The sequence below is a fragment of the Dipodomys spectabilis genome, unplaced genomic scaffold, assembly GCF_019054845.1.
Source record: "Dipodomys spectabilis isolate Male_0828 unplaced genomic scaffold, ASM1905484v1 ptg000009l, whole genome shotgun sequence".
NCBI lineage: Eukaryota > Metazoa > Chordata > Mammalia > Rodentia > Heteromyidae > Dipodomys > Dipodomys spectabilis.
In genome coordinates, this window is record NW_024870686.1 from 13140402 (window position 1) to 13161718 (window position 21317).

General features: G+C 40.3%; 1 protein-coding gene across 1 annotated transcript in view; it reads right to left on the minus strand.

Annotated features, from left to right (window-relative positions):
- Frg1 (FSHD region gene 1) overlaps nucleotides 1–21317 on the minus strand; it is a 31261-nt gene that overhangs the window by 6732 nt on the left and 3212 nt on the right. Inside the window, exons 3-6 of the mRNA XM_042700625.1 lie at nucleotides 8349–8474; nucleotides 7465–7522; nucleotides 4322–4436; nucleotides 2568–2672 (exon numbers count right to left, since the gene is read on the minus strand). Of these exons, the coding sequence (XP_042556559.1) occupies nucleotides 2568–2672; nucleotides 4322–4436; nucleotides 7465–7522; nucleotides 8349–8474 (404 nt within the window). The remainder of the gene's footprint in view (nucleotides 1–2567; nucleotides 2673–4321; nucleotides 4437–7464; nucleotides 7523–8348; nucleotides 8475–21317) is intronic.

Below are 21317 nucleotides of genomic sequence, written 5' to 3' on the forward strand. Positions count from 1 at the left end.
GCCAGTACTAGATGGGGCCTTTCACGTTTGCTTGGCTTGTTTCATCAAAGCTGGTACTCTACCACTTGAGCTACCTTCTACTTCCATAATTAGAGATAAGTCTTGAGGATTTGTCTTCTCAGGCTGGTTTTGGGCCAAGATTCCAAGATCTCAGCATCTTGCGTAGCTAGGATTACAGGCATAAGCCACTGGCACTCAGTTCTTAAGTTACCTTTGTATTCATGTTGGTAGGAGTATAATTTATCAAAACCTCCATATAAGACAATTTGGTAGCATGTAGTAAAATCACAAATACACAAGCCTCTTCCCCATTAATTCTGCTTTTGTGAATTTGTCTTCAGATATACTTGCACATCTATGAAACAGTACAGATTCAAATGTGCTACAACAATTTTTAAAGACAAAGGACAGGAAACAACCTATATATCCAGCCATATAGAGTCTAAGTAAATAAATTAAGATATACACTAAATTGAAATATGTAATATTTAAAAGGGATCTGGGCATGTGTGCCATAAATGTGTCATCTCAGCTAATGAGAAGGCACAGCCAGGATTCAGGACAACCTGGACAAAATGGGGACCCCCCCCCAACATCTTTCATTCTTTTTTATTTTGGTCGGTCATGGGGCTTGAACTCTGGGCTTGGGTGCTGTTCCTCAGCTTTTCAGCTCAAGGTGAGCGCTTTACCGCTTGAGCCACAGCACCCCTTCCGGTTTTCAAGTCGTTTATTGGAGATAAAGAGTCTCACGGACTTTCCTGCCCAGGCTGGCTTTGAACTATGATTCTGAGATCTCAGCCTCCTGAGTAGCTAGGATTATAAGCGTGAGCCACCGGCGCCCGGCCCCCCAACATCTTAAAAAGAAAATACAAAGAGGCTAGGAGCATGGTTCAAGTAGCTGAGTCTTGCCAAGCATGCATCAGGCACCGGGTTCAATGATATTGTTTCTTTTGTATGTTCTTCCCCCTATGGTATGTCCCCTGTTGTTACTGTATTTGATTTTGGTATCCTGGTATTGCACATACCTTATTTGAATTGGGGAAGAGAAGGGAAACAACAGAATGGTGAGACACAGGATAAAAAGGGAACCAATGCAACAGCAATATACATAATATGGTGGAAATGATTTTTACAACTTGGTGGGGGGATGGGTGGGAGAGATGGAAATTAGGAGAAAAATAAGGGAAGTGGTAACAAGTTTGACAAGAAATGTACTTATTACCTTACTTATGCAACTGTAACTCCTCTGTATATCACCTTGACAATTAAAAGAAAAAAGCCAGGCACTGGTGGCTCATGCCTATAATCCTAGCTACTCAGGATGCTGAGATCTGAGGATGCTGAGATCTGAGGATCGTGGTTCAAACAGCTCAGGTAGGAAAGTTGGTAAGACTCTTATCTCCAAAAAAAACCACCAGAAAACTGGAAGTGGCACTGTAGCTCAAGTAGTAGAGCATTCGCCTTGAGCTAAAGAGCTGAGGGACAGCACCCAGGCCCAGAGTTCAAGTCCCATTACCAACAAAGAGAAAGAGACAGAGAAAGAGAGAGAGGAGGAGGAAAACTTAGTGGAGAGGTACAACATTAAGGAAAAAGAAAATTAAAAAATATTCTAATATTTATAAGGAAAATTTAGGAAGTTATTTAAAAAACAAAAAGCAAAAACTATGGGAAGCTACGTACTGATGGCTCATGCCTGTAATCCCAGCTACTCAGGAGGCTGCAATCTGAGGACCATGATTAAAAGTCAGCCTGGGCAAGAAAGCCTATGAAACTCTTATCTCCAATAAACTACTCAAAAAAGCCAGAAGTGATGCAGTGGTTCAAGTGGTAGAGTGCTCACCTTTAGCAAAAGAAGCTCAGGGACAGTGCCCAGGCTTAGAGTTTAAGCCCCAGGACTGGGAAAATAAACAACAGAAAAAACAAAAACCAAAGAAAAGAAACTCCAAACTAGGGGAGAAATAGGAACATATCAGAAAGCATAGATGAAAAACATGCAGGGGAGATATATATATCTTCATGTACTTTGTTTAAACATTTTTCTACAATATGCTATGTTCTAAAAATTAAAATTTAGAATGTAGGAAAGGCTTTAAAAGCTCATGGAGCTACTCAGAAAATGCTACATCAATAAATAGAGCAAATAGTAAGGCAGCTCTACTTCTCAACCACATTGCAATCAACTCTCAGTTATTGTTTTAAAAAAATCCAAGTGTGTTCATTTATCTGTCTTTGGGAGGGAAATAGGGAGGACACAGAAATGGAGAGACAAAGGATGAACAAATGCAGCAGTGGTACTCACTAGACACTATGTTGAAAATGTAACTTGTGGGTGGGCATGGGAAAGAAAAACTGGGAGAAAGTAAGGGAAGGGGTGACACTGTCCAAAAAGAATGTGTACATTACCTGACTTATGAAACTGTTACCCCTCTGTACATCACCTTTATAATAGCAATTAAAAACAAAACCAAAAAAGTGTGGAGTATCACATTATAAAAAGTAATTAGAATTTTAAAATGATTAATGTTTTAAGTGACATATATCATTCTGCAAGGAAATGTCATGATTACCTTTATCATTTCTTCTTCCCCTGCTGTTTTACTCTTTGCTTCTATATCACCTGCTTCATTGCATCTAATAAAGCAGCTATTTGAGGCCAATAACGCCATTTTCCCCTAAAAAACAAGTAACAAAAAAGAGGGCTATGAGAATACATGCATGAATTTTTTTCCAGCTGGTAAAATCCAGAAGAATTTATAATAAACCTGGGAAATACAAGAACATGAAGAAAAGAAAACCCAAGCCACTATATCTTACTACCCAAACATCAAAATATCAAAATATTTTTTTGTATATTTTTCTAATACAATTTCTTTTTCTAAAAGATTTATATAGCTTATTTAGTTTAGTTTAATATTGGTTTAAAGACAAGAAAAAGTATGACAATGAAAAGCACTGGTAAAGTGTTTTCCTAAAAAGTAAAACTCAAGGGGCTGGGAATGCATGAGACCCTGGGTTCGATTCCTCAGCACCACATAAGCAAAAAGAAAAGAAAAGCCGGAAGTGGCGTTGTGGCTCACGTGGTAGAGCGCTAGCCTTGAGCTGAAGAGCGGAGGGACAGCGCCCAGGCCCAGAGTTCAGGCCCCACGACCAGACCCCCCCCCCCCAAAAAAAAGTAAAACTCAAGAGTGGTAGGTCAAATCTGTATTATCAGCTTCCTGGAAAACAGGGCCTGGGAGGACCTCTCAAGCTAATCCTGGCAAAATATTTGGGAGACTTGATCTCAACCAATAGCTGAGTGTGGTGGTATAAATGCCTGTCATTATAACTATGCATGTGGGAAGTATAATTAGGAGAATCGCTGCTTAGGCCTGCTTGTGTGAAAGTTGAGACTATTCAAAAATAAGCAAAAAGGCTTGGTGGTATGGTTCAAACAGTAGATTACATGCCTAACAAGCAAAAAGCCCTAACTTCAAACCCTAGCAAATAAATAAATAACAATAAAAACTGCCTAATATATAAAAATTTAACAAACCATTAGTGTTGTAAGTAAAAGCCAGTCTTTGGTGGCTCTGAATTTAAGAATTAATATCTGGAGGACTTTATTTTTATTTTTTTGTCAGTTGTGGGGCCTGAACTCTGGGCCTGGCCGCTGTCCCTCAGCTCTTCAGCTCAAAGATAGCACTCTACCACTTGAGCCACAGTGCCACTTCTAGCTTTTTCTGCTTATGTGGCGCTGAGGAAGCGAACCCAGGGCCTCATGCATGCAAGGCAAGCACTCTACCACTGAACCACCTTCCCAGCCCCTATCTGGAGGACTTTTGTGCATGGAATGCTATATTCTGTTAGGTGATTCTTTAAGTTGATTAAACAACCATTAAAGGTAGATGTTTTACACTGATTTCTAAACATGGGTAGATTCTCTACTACTTTTGAATCATAGGCCCAGCCCTATACTTACTCCTATTAAATAACACATTGAAAACTAATCTTGTGGGCTGGGAAGTTGGCTCAATGATAAGAGTGCTTGCTTTGCATGCATGAGGCCCTGGGTTCCATTCCTCAGTACCACATAAGCAGAAAAAGCTAGAAGTGGCACTGTGGCTCAAATGGTAGAGCACTAGCCTTGAGCTGAAGAGCTGAGGGACACCGCCCAGGCCCAGAGTTCAGGCCCCACAACTGACAAAAAAAAAGAAAAGAAGAAAAAAAAAAGAAAGCTAATCTTGTTCATTATACATTATACATTTGACTAAGAAAACATGCTTTTTATTGACTACTTAAAATTGTTAGACTGACTGGAAGCTTTTACAATAGTAGCACTTACATCCTGAAAGACTGGTTCCCACTGTTCTCTTGGTCCAATTGCATCTGAACGCCCAACAACAAGTCCATCTGAATTTATACCAAGGTATTTTCCATAGCCAGATTTTAGGGCAATTCTTTAGATTAATAAGATAGATGTTAAAAAATTAGAAACAACATTAAATGTAGTACATAAACAGTATGTGTGTTATGTGTGTATGTATCTCTGTGTGTATTGGGTATAGGTTACTAAGTTACTAAATATATTTAGTATTCTAAGCTCAAATATGGCTAGTTGTTGCCATCTGACACTGTAGTTCTAGGCAGACAGTATATATTTTGCTTTTTTTCTAGTGCTGGTGTTGGGACTTGAACTTAGGTCCTGGGCATACTGTTCCTAAACAATTTTTCCTCAATGTTAGCACTATACAACTTGACCCAAAGCTCCACTTCTAGCTTTTTGTTGTTAATTGGAGATAAGAGTGTCTCAGACTTTTCCTGTCTGGGCTGGCTTTGAACAGTGATCCTTAGATCTCATACTCCTGAGTAGCTAAGATTATAGGCATGAGACAATGGCACTCGGCTTTATATTTGCTTTTTAATATAAGCATTGTATCTTATATATAATATACATCTATATCACAAAGCAAACATTTTTCAAATGTGTTAAGTCTTCATGAATCCTTTTAATAGATGCACATTTTCTATTATAGTTATATTAAAATTTACTTTTTCTAACATTATACAAAATCCCATTGATTTCTTATTTATCTTTAGAAGACACTCCTAGAAAAGGAAATCATTGAACTGAAGGGTATTAACTACCCCCCCCCCCCCCGCGCCCCAAACCCCCCAGTCCTTGGGCTTGAACTCAGGGCCTAGGCACTGTCCCTGAGCTTTTTGTTTTCTGTTGGTCATGGGGCTTGAACTCTGGGTCTGGACACCATTCCTCAGCTCTTTAGCTCAAGGTGAGCACTCTACCACTTGAGCCACAGTGCCACTTCCGGTTTTCTGGTAGGTTACTGGAGATAAGAGTCTCTCTGGACTTTCCTGCCCAGGCGGGCTTTGAACAGTGATCCTGAGATCTCAGCCTCCTGAGTACAGGCCTGAGACACCAGTGCCGGCTTTTTTTTTTTTTTTTTGGCTTAAGGCTAGAACTCTAGCCACAGTACCACATCCAGCCTTTTCTGTGTATGTGGTACTGAGGAATTGAATTCAGGGCTTCATTCTTGCTAGGCAAGCACTCTATCACTAAGCCATATTCCCACCCCCTCAACTGTTTTTTTTGAAAAGGTATTATTACATGGTCCAAGCTGGCCTACAATGAAGCCACAGAGGTCAGCTAGAATGATATCAACATTATTATTATTGTTGTTGTTATTATTATTTTACCAGTTGTGGGGCTTGAACTCAGGGACCAGGCTCTGTCTCTAAGCTCTTTGGTTCAGGGCTAGTGCTCTATACCACTTTGAGCCACAGCTCCACTTCTAATTTTCAGGTGGTTAATAGGAGAGAAGAGTCTCATGCACTTTCCTGCTTGGGCTGGCTTCAAACCAGGATCCTCAGATCTCATCCTCCTTAATAGTTAGGACTATAGGCGTGAGCCATCAGCACTCAGCTTGTTATCAACTTTAAAGCTATTACACGTACTCAAACTGCTTTTCAGAAAAAACTGAAAATAACACATTCTCATCCCAATTTATGGAAGGTATGTTTAGTGCTGGGGATGGATGGAACCAGGAACTATGCATTTTGGATAAACATTCTGCTACTGAGTTAAACCCTAAGCCAGAGAATGTTTTAAAATTATGGATATCTTGAGAACACTCACCCCAAAATACTCAGAAATATGGTATGGGAAAAATACTATTTCATTTACCATTATAACTATTTAGTGAAAATGACAATCAAATGTCTCTTTCTTTTTTTTTTTTCCTGAGACAGGATTTTGTTCCATAGCCTGACTGACTTGTACTCGTTATGCAACCAATGGTAGTCTCAAATGTACAATCCTCCTTCCTCAGCCTGGGATTATAGGTGGTATCCAGGCTTGGTTCACCAAGCATGTCTTTACTGGGGCTTGAACTCAGGGCCTGGGTGTTGTCCCTTAGATTCTTTTGCCCAAGGCTGGCACTCTACCATTTGAGTCACAGATCCACTTCCAGTATATAATATTGGGAGGAATCATAAGCCATATGTCATACTTTATACAGGTTGAGTATCTTTAATCTCAAAACTGGAACACTTCAAAATCCGAAACTTTTTTTTCTTTTCTTTTATTCCCATCCCTTCCCATTGTCCCCCCACCTCCTGCCCCACCAAAGTTGTAAAGTTCGTTTTTTGACATAACGACTTACAAAACCCAAAACTTTTTAAGCATACACATAAAACCACACAGAAAATTCCATATCTGATTTCATTTGATGACAGATCCTAGCCAAAATGTAGTCAAAGTAAAAAATTGTGTAAGATTATCTTTAGCCTATGTATACAAGGTATATAAAACAAAAATGAATTTGGTTATTATTATTTGTGTGTCCCCACCAAGATATCTTAGCAGGAATGTATAAATATTTCAAAACCCAATCAGAAATCCATATTAGTTTTTGTCCCAAGCATGTTGAATATGGGATATTCATACTGTATCTTATTGGGCACATAAATAACACATATTAAAAAAAATTACAAAAGCTACTTTACAAAACTGTTTTGCTTCTTAAATTTACTTTGTAGAAGTTTTTTTTTTTGAGATGGGGTTTGGCCTATTAAGAGTAGTCCTTGAACTCTGATTCTCCTACGTCATCCTGCTAGATGCTGGATCACAGTTGTATATCATGCTATATCTAGCTAACTAGAATTTTTTTAATGAACGAAATTCAATTTAAGCTGGGCACTGGTGGCTCATGCCTGTAACCTAGCTACTTAGGAGGCTGAGATCTGAGAGGTGCCATTTGAAGCCAGTGCAGAAAAGCCCGGGAGACTCTTACCCCCTCCCCCCCCAAAAAGTGCTAGAAGTGGAGCTGTGGCTCAATTGGTAGAATACTCGCCTTAAATGCAAAAGTTTAGGGATAGTGCCTAGGCTCTGAGTTCAAACCCCAAGTCTAGCACACATATACACACAAACACAAAAGAAAAAGAAAATAAATTTAAAAAGTTATTGATTACCTGGAATCAGACAATTTGACAGCAGTAAACTGCTCAGGAGGGCTAGGACCTTCATCAACTACAGGAAAAAAATGGAAAAATCTTGATGACTCTTATAAATATATATGTAAAGGTATTCTACTTTAAAATAGGTATTTTTCCCCCTTATACAATTAAATGTAAGAATATTAACATATCTAACACAATTATAACAATACAGTATTCATAATAAGGTTTGATTATATTACATGGCTAATTGTACATTATTTCCAAACAAAACTTGTAAGCTGGAATGACACTTACTTAGTCATATCCAAAACATTTCTCTTTGTGATTTAGGATTTTTTTTTTTTTTGAGATCAGGTCTTGCCATGTAGTCTAAGCTAGCTCCTAACTAGCTATGTTGTTAGGCTGGTCTTAAATTCCTGATCCTTTGCCTCCATCTCCCAAGTGACAGAATAAACAAATAATTGAATATTTGAAATACTAAATGCTTCTATTTATTCAAGGGATGACCATTCTGACCAAACCGATACTTTACCTTCTAATTACTTCAGAACTCATTAGTGCTTCTCCTGAGTTAGACAATGAGAAAACTTGTACCCACGGTACTTCTGGCAAAGGTCTGAAGAAAACAGAAACTCAAGTTTCTGACTCAGTAAGTTTCTCTTTTTTCATTCTACTGAATGAGATCTGAACTTCCTGAGTAACTAGGAGTACAGGCATGAACCACCCAGCACCTGGCTTAATAACTGGTTTAAAGAAGGAAAAAAGTAGAAAGGCCTAATGCAGTAATTCCATTTGGAATGTACTTGAGGCTAATTAGAATTTGGCTGCTATGCATGAACATTATTAAAGGCGCTTTACAGGGCCTCTCCCATGTGTTGTTTCCATCAGATACAAACCTTCTTTATGTGGTGCTCCCAGTGTAAAAAGACCATTGTCAAGTGCATGAATATAGGTTCCTTTATCCATTTCAATGGCAATGGTTCCAGAAATTTCACCAAAGTTGGATACTGTCCACCAGATGCCTAAAAAAGAAAATAAGTATCTAAATTTTTTATTTAAAATTTGCTTGTTTTATCACTACTATAACTTATTTTAAAAAGCTTTTATTTTGCAGTTTTAAGAAATAACAGAGGCCTCTTTTTGCCTTTTTTACTTTCTCCTAATGAAAGATCGTATATAAGTATTATACATTGTCAAAGCTAGGAAACTGATACTGCTGCAATCTATGACTAAGAGTTCAACAATTACACATTTATTTGTTTGCAGAGGTACACTGAGGTGATTACCAGAGACAAGATACATTCTCTTTAAAACATGCAAAGATACAAAAACTGATAAACAGAACAGTTTCTCTCATTCCAGACCCTATCTATCCATCCACGTACCCTTTCCAGAATCAATGTCTAGTATAAACTGTTTCTTAAGTGAGCTTCAGGAAAGTACTTTCCAGCACATATATCAGTCCTACTTTTTCCTAAGTAGATACCTGAACCTGTAGCTAATATCAGATCCTACATATGCTAATTTTTCCCTATACACATATACTTATGATAAAACTTCACTTATAAATTAGGCACAAGGGCTAGGAATGTGGCTTGGTGGTAGAGTGCTTGCCTAGCATGCATGAAGCCCTGAATTAAATTCCTCAGTACCACATAAACAGAAAAAGCTGGAAGTGGCACTGTGGTTCGAGTGGTAGAGTCCTGACCTTGAGCAAAAGTAGCTCAGGGACAGTGCCAAGGCCTTGTGTTCAAGTCCCAGGACTGGCAAAAATAAAATAACATAAATATATATAAATTAGGCACAACAAGAGAATATTTTTTTTTTAATTTAATTTAATTTTATTTGTGAACATACTGTACAGAGGAGTTACAGTTACATGGGCAGGATAATGTGTACATTTCTTACCAAGCATTGCAGCCTCCTCCTTTGTTTACCCTTCACATCCCTTCCCAGCCTCCCCCCTCCCCCACTAATCCCAATCCTTCTCCTTCCTCCCCCCCCAGCCCCCCCCTCCCCCCCGCACCAACGTTGTAAAGTTCACAACAAGAGAATATTAAATAATACACATAAGTAAAATTAATGGATGTGATCTCTCTTAACATAACATGCTTTTTATCTTTTTACTTAAAGTACTTTATAGCTTCTTTTTGGCATATCCAAATTACTCTTGTACTTTGGGACTATTATTAAGTAAAAGAACTAACACTGTAATAATATCACAGCATCTGATTTTATAATTCAATTGGCTACATGACTGAAACAGATGAGTATATACAATGGACAAAGGGACAATTCACATTCAGCTTGAAGAATGGGAGTTTTGATCATGCTACACAGATGATGAATACTTTTAAAACACACTGCTGATTTCTAGAAATTTTCAATTTAATATTTTCAGACCACAGCTGGCTACAGGTAACAAAATCTGTAAAGGGACAATGTAAAAGTAAGTTACTGTAAACTATGATTTTTTTTTTTTTTTTTGGGTCTGGTCATAGGGCCTGAACTCTGGGCCTGGGCGCTGTCCCTCAGCTCTTCAGCTCAAGGCTAGCGCCCTACCACTTGAGCCACAGCGCCACTTCCGGCTTTTTTCTTTTTGTTTATGTGGTGCCGAGGAATCGAACCCAGGGCCTCATGCATGCAAGGCAAGCACTCTACCACTGAGCCACCTTCCCAGCCCAACTATGATTTTTTTTAAACTATGATTTTAGATGAGAAATAAAATGAGCAGGGTGCAGGTCTATGAACATTCATGTTTAATCAAAAGGTTCAACTGATTTAGCAATCACTTAAAACTTGTATTTTAACAGACAAAAGGTCTCAAATCTTCACTCAAATTGTAGATTACAAGAATAAAATACAACCAATCATTAACTAAATATAGATAATATTAAGGAACTCGTGTTAATTCTGCAAGATCTGATAATAGCATACTTGTATAAAAAAGTAAGTAACGGGCTGGGAAGGTAGCTCAGTGGTAGAGCACTTGCCTTGTATGCCTGAGGCTCTGGGTTCGATTCCTCAACACCACATAAGCAAAAAGAAAAAAGCCGGAAGTGGCGCTGTGGCTCAAGTGGTAGAGCACTAGCCTTGAGCTGAAGAGCTGAGGGACAGCGCCCAGGCCCAGAGTACCCCCCCAAAAAATTGTGGATACAAAAAATAAGTAAAAAGGGAATGAGACCCTGACCTATCACAGTAACTACGAGTTATATAAAATTTTCCAGAAACAAATATGGTTCATGTATGTATAACTTTGTACAACCAGAAAAAATTATATATAATTACTGTAATTACTAATAGTGAAGAGAATGGATATGATTTATTAGTTTAATTTTTAATAACTTAATAATAATAATTATAATAATATATTATAATGTAACTCATAACTGAGCTAAATTATTAATTGAATTATTCAACTTCTATATTAGTTTGGAAATTTTCATTAAGAAAGTTTTCTAAAAACTTGAGTTTATACTATACAAGACTTCCTATCTAAATATGTTAGGTCTATAGTTATTAAAGTATTAGTAAAATTTTAGCTATTATTAACTACAATTAACAAAATGTATCAGGACCTAAAGGAAGTTTTGTAAATTGAAGGGATGAGTGGGATTGGGAGAGACAGGAGAGAATAGAATGGGTGATATTAAGATGTGGTGTACTCACAAATTAACATGTTGAATTGAAAACCTTTCGTATACTACTTAAAGATAATACAAAAGCTAAAATAAAGAGAGACAATAGAAAAAAAGACAAATTGGATTTCACAAAAATTACCAACTTTAGATACAGGACCCATTGTAACAATGAGATGTACAAGACAGTGTGTTGAAAACGAACTTTACAACTTTGGTGGGGGGGGGGGAGGGGAGGGAGGAAAGGGAGGAGTTGGGGAGGTAGAGAGGAAAGGGATGGTAGGGGAAATATAAAGGAGGGTGTAACAATGCTCGATAGGAAACAGACTCATTACCTTGCTCATGTAACTGTAACCCCTCTGTACAGTATCTTTACAATAAAAAAATATATATTAAAAAACGAACAACTTTAGTGCATCAGAGACTTGGAAATCACATACATGGCAAGGGATTAACATCCAGTACATGTAGGACATTCCAAAAAAACTCACATTTGAAAGTGGGATAAAAACATGAATGCCCATAAAAAAGATGCTTAACATTACTAGACATTAGGGAAATGCAAATCAAAACCACAATGAAAAAGAAAGTAAAAAAAAAATATTGTACATGCAACTATGTGGTACCTAAAAAGTGTGTTTAATTAAAGCTAGAATTTTATGTTAAAAAAAAAGATGCCTCTTCACACCCATTAGGATTACTGTAATAGAACAAAATAAAGCAAAACAGAAAAAGAGTTTTGGTAAGGATGTAGAGAAATTGAAATCCCATTTATGCACTGCTGGTGGAAATGTAAAATGCTATGTATAGCCTCTACAGAAAATGTGTGATAGTCAACAAACAAACTGATAGAGCAGCAGTTCTTCTGAATATATAACCAGAAGCATTATAAGCAGTGATAGCTCCAGCTCTGATGCAGCTGGTAGGGAAGGAGGCTGGGAAGGAGAAGCTGACGCCTGCTTACCAGGTAAGATGGGTAGCCTCTGCAATGGAGTGTAAACCTTGTTTCTGGACAAATTCATACCTCCCTCAAGCCTTAAACCATCTTGTTAGGAGGGCTTTCTGCTTGAGACTGAGGTACAGGAGGATCAGATTACATGAGCTGGGTGCAAACAAATGCAAACCAGGCAGGCATTAAGATATAAAGAGGATTTGGGGGAAAAAAGAAACAACTTGTCATCCATCAGTGTCTTTAGTGATATCCAGCCATAGTCTTGGAGACTGAGAACCACCAGAGGTGGATTGCAAGAGGAAGAGTTGTGTTTTCTTCCCAGTGGGAGCAACTACAACTTTACTGCCCAAGGGTCATTTCAGAAAGCAAAAGATCTAGCTTCCCCTCACAGAGCTCCAATCACAACAATTCCTTTATCTTTGCCATCAACCAGGGAAGGCCTGGAAAGTACCGAACATTTGTTGATGAGAAGGGCTGGGACATCCAGCCAGGGTTCGGGTGGCAAACTGCCATCAGAGATGAACACAGAGAAGGAGAGTTATAGGGAAAGTTACTCAGAGAGGGAGAGTTAACAGGTCCCCAAAGTTGGCAGCCCCACCCAGCCACTTCATTACAGCAGGCCATTTGAAAAAACAAAGGACCTGGCACGCAGGAGGTAGACAGTTCAGATTAGACGACTAAGACTCTAGGAGGCTGAAGAATATTCAGGGATGTGGATTTCTGCAATAACCATCTTAAGGCCAACAAACAGGAGAGATTTTTAAATTAGGCAAGCTGAGGGCTTCTGACCAGAGCCATAGAAGCAGTTGGTAGCCTTACCCTGATAGTGACAACAGTTTCCTTGCCTGATGGACACTTCAGGAGAAAGGGCCCTTGCCTTGGCTGCTGGAATGCTCTGACCTTGGGACCTGACTGGAAGACCAATCTACTTTAGCTTTTAGTAAGTAGCCTGTAGCCAGGAAGGGCTAGAGACTCAGCCGCAGCTCAAGGGCTTGGAAAACAAAGACCAACAGCCATGAGAAGGAGCTCTGGAAGGAGAGGGGCTAAGATGGAGAGGCAAGTGGAGAATTCAAAGCAGCAACAAGAACTTAGGCAGTGAAAGGTTCGAGGGGTGACCTCACCTCTCGTGAAGGTCACTACATGTGGAGAGCTGCGGGAGCCGACCAAAGATGGCGCGGCCGCATGGCGCGGCCACGACCAAAGAGGGCGCTGGCTTCCGCCTTCCGCCTTCCCGATGGCGAGTGCTCTCTGTGAAAAACAACTCCTTATATGGCTATGGCTTGGCTACTGGCTTGCTTCCGTGTTTGCGACCCTATTGGTATATGCCACGTGGCACCTTGGGATTGGCCATCCAGGAGGCTTATAACCGGAGTGCGGGTGCGGGGCAAGAGAGAAGCTAATAATCAAGGTTCCTGAATAAACTGCTTTGAGAAGAATCCTGGGTCGTGTCTTCCTTGCTGGTCGAGGTGGATGCGACAAGTGGTGGCCCGTACGGGGAACTAACTCCACAAGGGATTCAGAACTCCTGGCAGTCAGGGTGGTGCACAGGTAAGTTCCCAGGTAAGTGGGAATCCGCGATTAAAGCGGGCATAATACGGGGCTCTTCTCTGTAGATAAAGAGAGAGCGGAAACCCGGGAAGAAATACAGGCCTAAAGTAAAAGTAAAAATAAAAAAAAAAAAAGGGGAGTAAAAGAAAATAAAATTTTTATAACTGAGATGGGCGCCGCGACGTCTCATCCAATTTTTCTGGCCCTGAATGAGCTCCTACGCTCAAAAGGACTAAAGCTAAAGAAGGGTATTTTACAGAGTTTCCTTGATGAATGCAACATTGTAGCTCCTTGGTTCATAGTGTCCGGGAGCCTTACAGTAGCTTCGTGGGAAAAATTAGGGAGGGATTTGGACTTTGCCTATGAACAGGGCACATTAAAGGCAGGAGTCCGCACCATTTGGAAATTGATTAGAGGCTGCCTGGAGGACCAGCGCTGCTGTGAGGTTATAGAAAATGGACAGTCAGCACTGGAGCAGTTACAGGAGGAGAGGTCAGAGAAGGCGATCAGTGAAAAGGGAGACAGTGAACAGGGCAAAAGGGGGCAACTATACCCAGATCTGTCCGAGCTAAAATCGGAAAGAGAAAGTTCCAGCGAGTTAGAGGAGGAAGAAGTGAGAGCACTTATTCAACAGATGAAAAGGAGCCGTATAAAAAAGGGGGTCGCTTTTTTATAGCAAACATGACTTTCAATTTGATTAGTACTGCGCGTACTGTAGGTGCCAATTGTCATTTCAGTAAAAATTATACGGTAATCAGCTATCAGCCTACCCCGTGTGTGTGGTTTCCCCTTTTATGTTTTTGGTAATTAACAACATCTCTATATGCTCAGATGATGTGTGTGCTTGCACTAATGAAACCTGCTATTATGCTACCTGCTGGAGTTCTCAGTATCTGTTTGCTATAGTTACACGCATTCCGCGTTGGGTGCCTGTGCCAGTGGATGCTTCTCAAGCTGTAACCTTGTTTAGACATAAGAGAGATTTTGGCATCACTGTGGCCATTGTAACTGCTATAGCTGTGGCTGCTGCGGGTGCGACGGCTGCCGCTGCCGCCATGTCACATACTGTGCAGACGGCTCAGACTCTAAATAACCTGTCCGCTACTACAGCCAGAGCTCTGGATTTACAACAAGTGGCCATTGCACAATTAAAAGGAGGACTGATGCTGTTAAATCAAAGGATTGATCTTGTGCAGGAACAGGTTGATATCATGTGGCAGTTGGCTCAGCTGGGATGTGTTCAAAAATATGAAGGGCTTTGTATTACTGCTATTCAGTATTATAACTATACCCAGGCAGCAAATTTGTCTAAACAACTGTCAAGTTATCTTTTAGGCAACTGGACGGGAGAATTTGACCAATTGATGTTACAGCTATGATCGGCCATTGTCGTGGTAAACTCCACCCGGATGGATGATGCCCTGTTACAAGATGTTTCCTCCTGGATTTTGACAGCTGTGGATCATTTGAAGGAGTGGGCGGGAATAGGCTCCCTTATCGGTATCCTGGCATTGGTGATCTTGCTGTGCCTGTGGTGCATATGCCGGATTAGGAGCTCACAGCGCAGGAGTATGGCTATGGTGGTCCAGGCCTTCACTGCCATTGAGGCCGGACAGTCCCCCCACATGTGGCTTGCCACATTAAAGGAATAGCACAGGGTGTAAGGCAAACGCATTGCACTTGGGCAAACGCACTGCACATGGGAATCACTTCCTGGCGTGAGCCCAAGAAGAGCATGTTGGGTTGCAAGTGGGTTGATGCCCAAGATCCCACCTCTGCAAAAAAGGCATCAGACGGGCCTGGTCGTCACTGGGGAAGGCGCCCCTCAGGCGAAGACCAGTGCAAGGTCCTCTCATTGATGTTTTAGACAAAGGCCCAACCTCTACTCTTACCTGTCGCTTAATAAAACAAAAAGGGGGAGCTGTGGAGAGCTGAGGGAGCCGATCAAAGATGGCGCGGCTGCATGGCGTGGCCACGACCAAAGATGGCGCTGGCTTCCGCCTTCCCGATGGCGAGTGCTCTCTGTGAAAAACAACTCCTCATATGGCTATGGCTTGGCTACTGGCTTGCTTCCATGTTTGCGACCCTATTGGTATATGCCACGTGGCACCTTGGGATTGGCCATCCAGGAGGCTTATAACTGGAGTGCGGGTGCGAGGCAAGAAAGAAGCTAATAATCAAGGTTCTTGAATAAACTGCTTTGAGAAGAATCCTGGGTCGTGTCTTCCTTGCTGGTCGAGGTGGATGCGACAACTACAGACACAGCATCTAGCTAACAGCTGTCAAAATGCCCAGCTCCTGAAGCTGTCTGGTGGTATAGAGGCTTGCTACTAGGCAGGCCTCAAAACTCCAGGAGTAGGACTTGGGACTCACATCATACCACATGGCCTCAGCCTCACCACAGGGTGATAAGCTAATAGTCAGGATATGAAAAGATGGGAAACCTGCCAGCGGAACACTTAAGTCCCTCAGTTTTCCACCATGGGTGAAGAACTCAGTGAGTTACTTGTTCCCCACTACTGGGTACATTAGGGGAACTTCCTATGAACACAGCAAGCCATTAAAAAACACCCAACAAATCAGACCAGGAAAGAACTACCCAAAGACCTATCTGCTGCTTCAGAGGGCAAAACAGGAGGATCTAAGTGGGAACTCGACTGGCCTACAGACTAAAAAGCAACATCTAGTACACAAAGAGAAAGTTCCAAGGTAGAAGCAGCATGAAAGCAGACAACTGACCATTAACCAGGCATGCCCTGAATGCACATTTAACACCAACCCAGTTAGTTTTCTTCCAAGTGATGATCAGTGTTGGAGGTTCCTTGAGCACACACATGGCAAAAGCCTTGCCACTAACCTATCCCCCAGTCCAGTGGGGATAAACTACATTGTAACCTCCCTGCATAGTCCTGCCTGAGCACTGAACATTTAACTGCAACACAAGAAGTGATGTCAGATGTACAAATCTCAATGCAAACACAAAAGAAATGTGAAAAAAATGGTTGTATGATCCCCCCCTCCCCCCCGGTCAACAACTGCAGTATATTAGATGCTAAATAAAGACAGTGAAGTAGAACAAAGTGCAAAGAACTCAAAAGAATAATTATAAAAATGGATAACAAACTGAAAGAGAATACAAATTAAAATATGAATATTCAAATAAACAGCTAAATGAAGTGAAATGAGTGAAAACATAAACATAAATCAACAGCTGAATGAAGTAGGAAGACTATGTAAGATATGAAAAAGAATTCAATAAAGATACAGAAATCTTGAAAATGAAACTGATACCTGCAAATGAAAATAAATAAGTAAAATAAAATACTGTGGACTCCTCAGGAGGGTAGAACAAAATGAAGACAGGATTTCAGAGCTTGAGAAAAAAGGTAAAGATATCAAAAAGTCAAATGAGCCAGACACTGGTGGCTTATGCCTATAATCTTAGCTACTCAGGAGGCTGAGATCTGAGGATCGTGGTTTGAAATGAGACTCTGAGGATCGTGGTTTGAAATGATACTATCTCAAATTAACTACCAAAAAGCTGAAAGTAGAACCATGGCTCAAGTGGTAGAGTGTCAGCCTTGAGAGAAACAGCTAAGGAACAGTACCCAAGCCTTAGTACCAGCAGAAGACAAAAACAAAAGTCAATGCTGGTGAGTATATAAGGGAACCCTTATATACTATTGGTAGAAATATCAACTAGCAGGGTGATATACTGATTGGAAAAATTAATTCTATTCAGAAATTTGCCTTTTTATGTTAATTTGATTAGGAAGTAGATCACAAGAACCATACTTAGAAACCAGACTTCTTTGTCCATTAAAAGATATGCCTTTTCATAGTAACCATGGATCCTTTATTGAATTGCAATATTGATGTCATTTGAATTAGAATGAAGGATACAGACAGCTTATTACGAAGAGCCTGAGCTTGAACAGCTCATTTTTTTTTTTTTTTGGTCAGTCATGGGGCCTGAATTCTGGGCCTGGGCGCTATCCCTCAGCTCTTCAGCTCAAGGCTGGCATTCTACCACTTGGGCCACAGTGCCACTTCCAGCTTTTTCTGCTTATGTGGTGCTGAGGAATCAAACCCAGGGCCTCATGCATGCAAGGCAAGCACTCTACCACTGAGCCACCTTCCCAGCCCTGAATGGCTCATTTCTTCAACCACACATATTAAATTAGGTACAACTACTTCTGAAGAGCTTCCTGTACACTACAGGAAGAGTATTGAAATTGTAATTGTAAATTGTAATTCTTTGGGGTTCTATGAAGTATCATTTACAGGCTGTAGGATTTGCTAATCCAAGAGTGGTAAATTCCTTCTGAAAAATTAAAAAAGTAGATGAACCAAATCTACTATCTTTAATGAGAGCTTATCAAGCAAAAAAATCTCTGAAGACTGGTTCAGCATTTAGTTGCCTAGCAAGCTTGAAGTCCTGTGTTCAAACCCTGGAACACAAAAGAAGTAGAACATACATTTCTAAGTAACCTCTTAAATTATATCTGTAACCCTAGTGACTTGGGAGGTGAAAATCAGGAAGACTGTAGCTTAAGGCCAGGCTATGTGAAAAGCTAGTAAGATCTTTATCTCAATCAACAAGCCTGGCATGACATGTTGCTTACTTGTAGTACTAGCTATGTGGGAAGTATAGATAAGAGGATTACAATTTGAGGTCAGTCCTGGGCAAAATTCTGAGAAAAAGGGAAAAGGGCTAGGGGTATGGCTTGATCGTTCAGTGCCTGTCTAGCAAGAGCAAGGCCCTGAGCTTAAATACCAATATACAGCAGAAAGACAGAGAAGTTTCAGAGTGGGGGGAGATAGACTATGCCCCTGTTCATTTTATGAAACTAGTCATTACCTTGATAGTAAAGGCAAATGTGCCAGTAAGGAACATAAAATCCAAGTCCACTATCTGTCATCAACATAGATACTGAAATCCTAAAAATACATTGGAAATAAAAAATCCAATATGCCAAAGGATAATACATCATAGCTAAATTCAGTTTAAATTAAGAATATGAAAATAGGTCAAGGGCTGAAAATGAAACCAAGGAAATCCTTTGTAGAATCTCTGAATAAAGCAATGCAAACAAATCAAGAGGCAGAAAAAAAAAGCATTTGACGGAATGAAACACCTTCAATACTAAGTTAAGATGCAACATTCTCATTTTGAAAAAAGATATCCATGAAAATACTACATAGGGGGGCTAGGAAGGTGGCTCAGTGGTAGAGCACTTGCCTTGCATGCCTGAGGCCCTGGGTTCGATTCCTCAGCACCACATAAGCAAAAAGAAAAAGGCCGGAAGTGGTGTTGTGGCTCAAGTGGTAGAGTGCTAGCCTTGAGCTGAAGAGCTGAGAGACAGCGCCCAGGCCCAGAGTTCAGGCCCCATGACTGGACCAAAAAAAAAAAAAATTCTTTTTTTTTTTGCAGGGGGGCGGGGGGGATCCGGTCATGGGGCCTGAACTCTGGGCCTGGGCACTGTCCCTCAGCTCTTCAGCTCAAGGCTAGCGCTCTACCACTTGAGCCACAGTGCCACTTCCGGCTTTATTTCCCCCCCCCCCCCTTTTTTTTTGCTTATGTGGTGCTGAGGAATCGAACCCAGGGCCTTATGCATGCAAGGCAAGCACTCTACCACTGAGCCACCTTCCCATCCCCCAAAATTCTTTTTTTTTTTTTTGAGGTCTGGTCGTGGGGCCTGAACTCTGGGCCTGGGCGCTGTCCCTCAGCTCTTCAGCTCAAGGCTAGCGCTCTACCACTTGAGCCACAGCACCACTTAAGGCTTTTTTCTTATGTGGTGCTGAGGAATCGAACCCAGGGCTTCGAGCATGCAAGGCAAGTGCTCTACCACTGAGCCACCTTCTCAGCCCCCAAAATTCTTATTATATAGAGGACTACTGAAAACTTTCTGCTTAAGACTAGGAATAACATAATTATGATTATTCTCACTACTTCTGCTCAACATTTTGGTGGGTATAATAAACAGTAAAAGAAACAAAAGACAAGTATTAGAAAGAAGTAAAATGAAATTTACAGGAAACATTACTGGAGATTTCTCACTTGCTATATAAATAAACAAATTACTAGTAGAAATAAATCAACTTAACATATTCAACTTTCAGTTCAATATTTTAAAAAGTAATTATATAAATAACAAAAGTAAACAACTGAAAATAAATTTAAATTCTGTTCACACAGCATTATAAAATTATACAATACTTGAGGAATTTAAAAAATATGTGCAAGGGGGAGGGAAAGTGGAGGAAAAATGAGGGAGGGGGTAACAAGTTCGACAAGAAATGTGCTCACTACCTTATTTATGTAACTGTAACCTTCTGTACATCACCTTGACAATAAAATTGAAATTAAAAAAACTGTGCAAGAGGGACTAGGAAAGTGGCTTGGTGGAGAATGCTTGCCTAGCATGCATGAAGCCCTGGGTTGGATTCCTTAGCACCACAATACACAGAAAAAGCTGCAAGTGGTGCCGTGGGTCAAATGGTAGAGTGCTAGCCTTGAGCAAAAGAAGCTCAGGAACAGTGCCCAGGCCCTTGAGTTTGAGCCCCAACACTGGCAAAAGCAAAACAAAACAAAAAATGTGCAATATAGCTATATGGAAAAGGACAAATTATTAGCAGCAGTATGCCTGAAAATACTGATTCTCCCTACATGATCTGGATTCAGTATAATTTCCCCAGAAAATCTAATAGGTTTTATTATGAAACTGGTAAGTGAACCTAAAATTTACCTGGAAATATAAAAGACTTAGTTAATTTTCACAAAAGAAATATGAAGTGGGAGGACTAATACTACCTGACTTCAAAATTTTATGAAGTAAATAGTAATAAAGAAAAGGACATCAATGGAACAGAAAAATATTTCAATGGGACAGAATGAATCAAGATCATACGAAGTTGGTCAGATGATTTTAAACAGAGGTACCAAAGCAGCTTGTTCATTTCGTTGTTCACTTAATTTTTACATGGTGCTAGGGATGAATTCAGGACCTTGTACATATTCTTCCTCTGAGTTACATCCCCAGCCCTCCAAAACAGCTGGATGGAGAAGTAAAATATATTCAAGGAACAAAACCCAAACCTTGACACCTATTTCACAGTATACCAAAAATTAATTTGAATGGATGACAAGCTCAAGATCTATTATCCGTATAAGTGTGTGTGTGTGTGTGTGTGTGTGTGTGTGTGTGTGTGTGTGTGTGTGTGTGTGTGTGTGTGTCTGTCTGTCTGTGTATGCGCGCGCACGTGCGTGTGTTCTGGACCTCAGGACCTAAGCATGTGTCTGAGCTTTTTAGGCTCAAGGCTACCAATTGAACTACAGTTTCACTTCCGGCTTTTGGGTGGTTATTTGGAGATAAGAATCTCATGAGTTTCCTGTCCAGGCTGGCTTTAAACTATGTTCTCAGATCTCAGTCTCCAGAGCAAGTATAGGTATGATGCACCATTGCCTGGTCTATAAAAAATTTTAAAGTGACATTTCTAAAAAGAAATATAGAATTTCTGTATGACCTGGAGTAAGTGAAATATTGTTTAGAACAGAGAGATAAGGCAGTAGCCATTAAAGAAAAAAGACAAAGAGCAAAAAACTTTAAGAAAAATAAGAACTTCAGCTCATCAAAAAAAACAAACAAACAAAAAAACAGGGGCTGGGAAGGTGGCTCAGTGGTAGAGCGCTTGCTTTGCATGCATGAGGCCCTGGGTTCGATTCC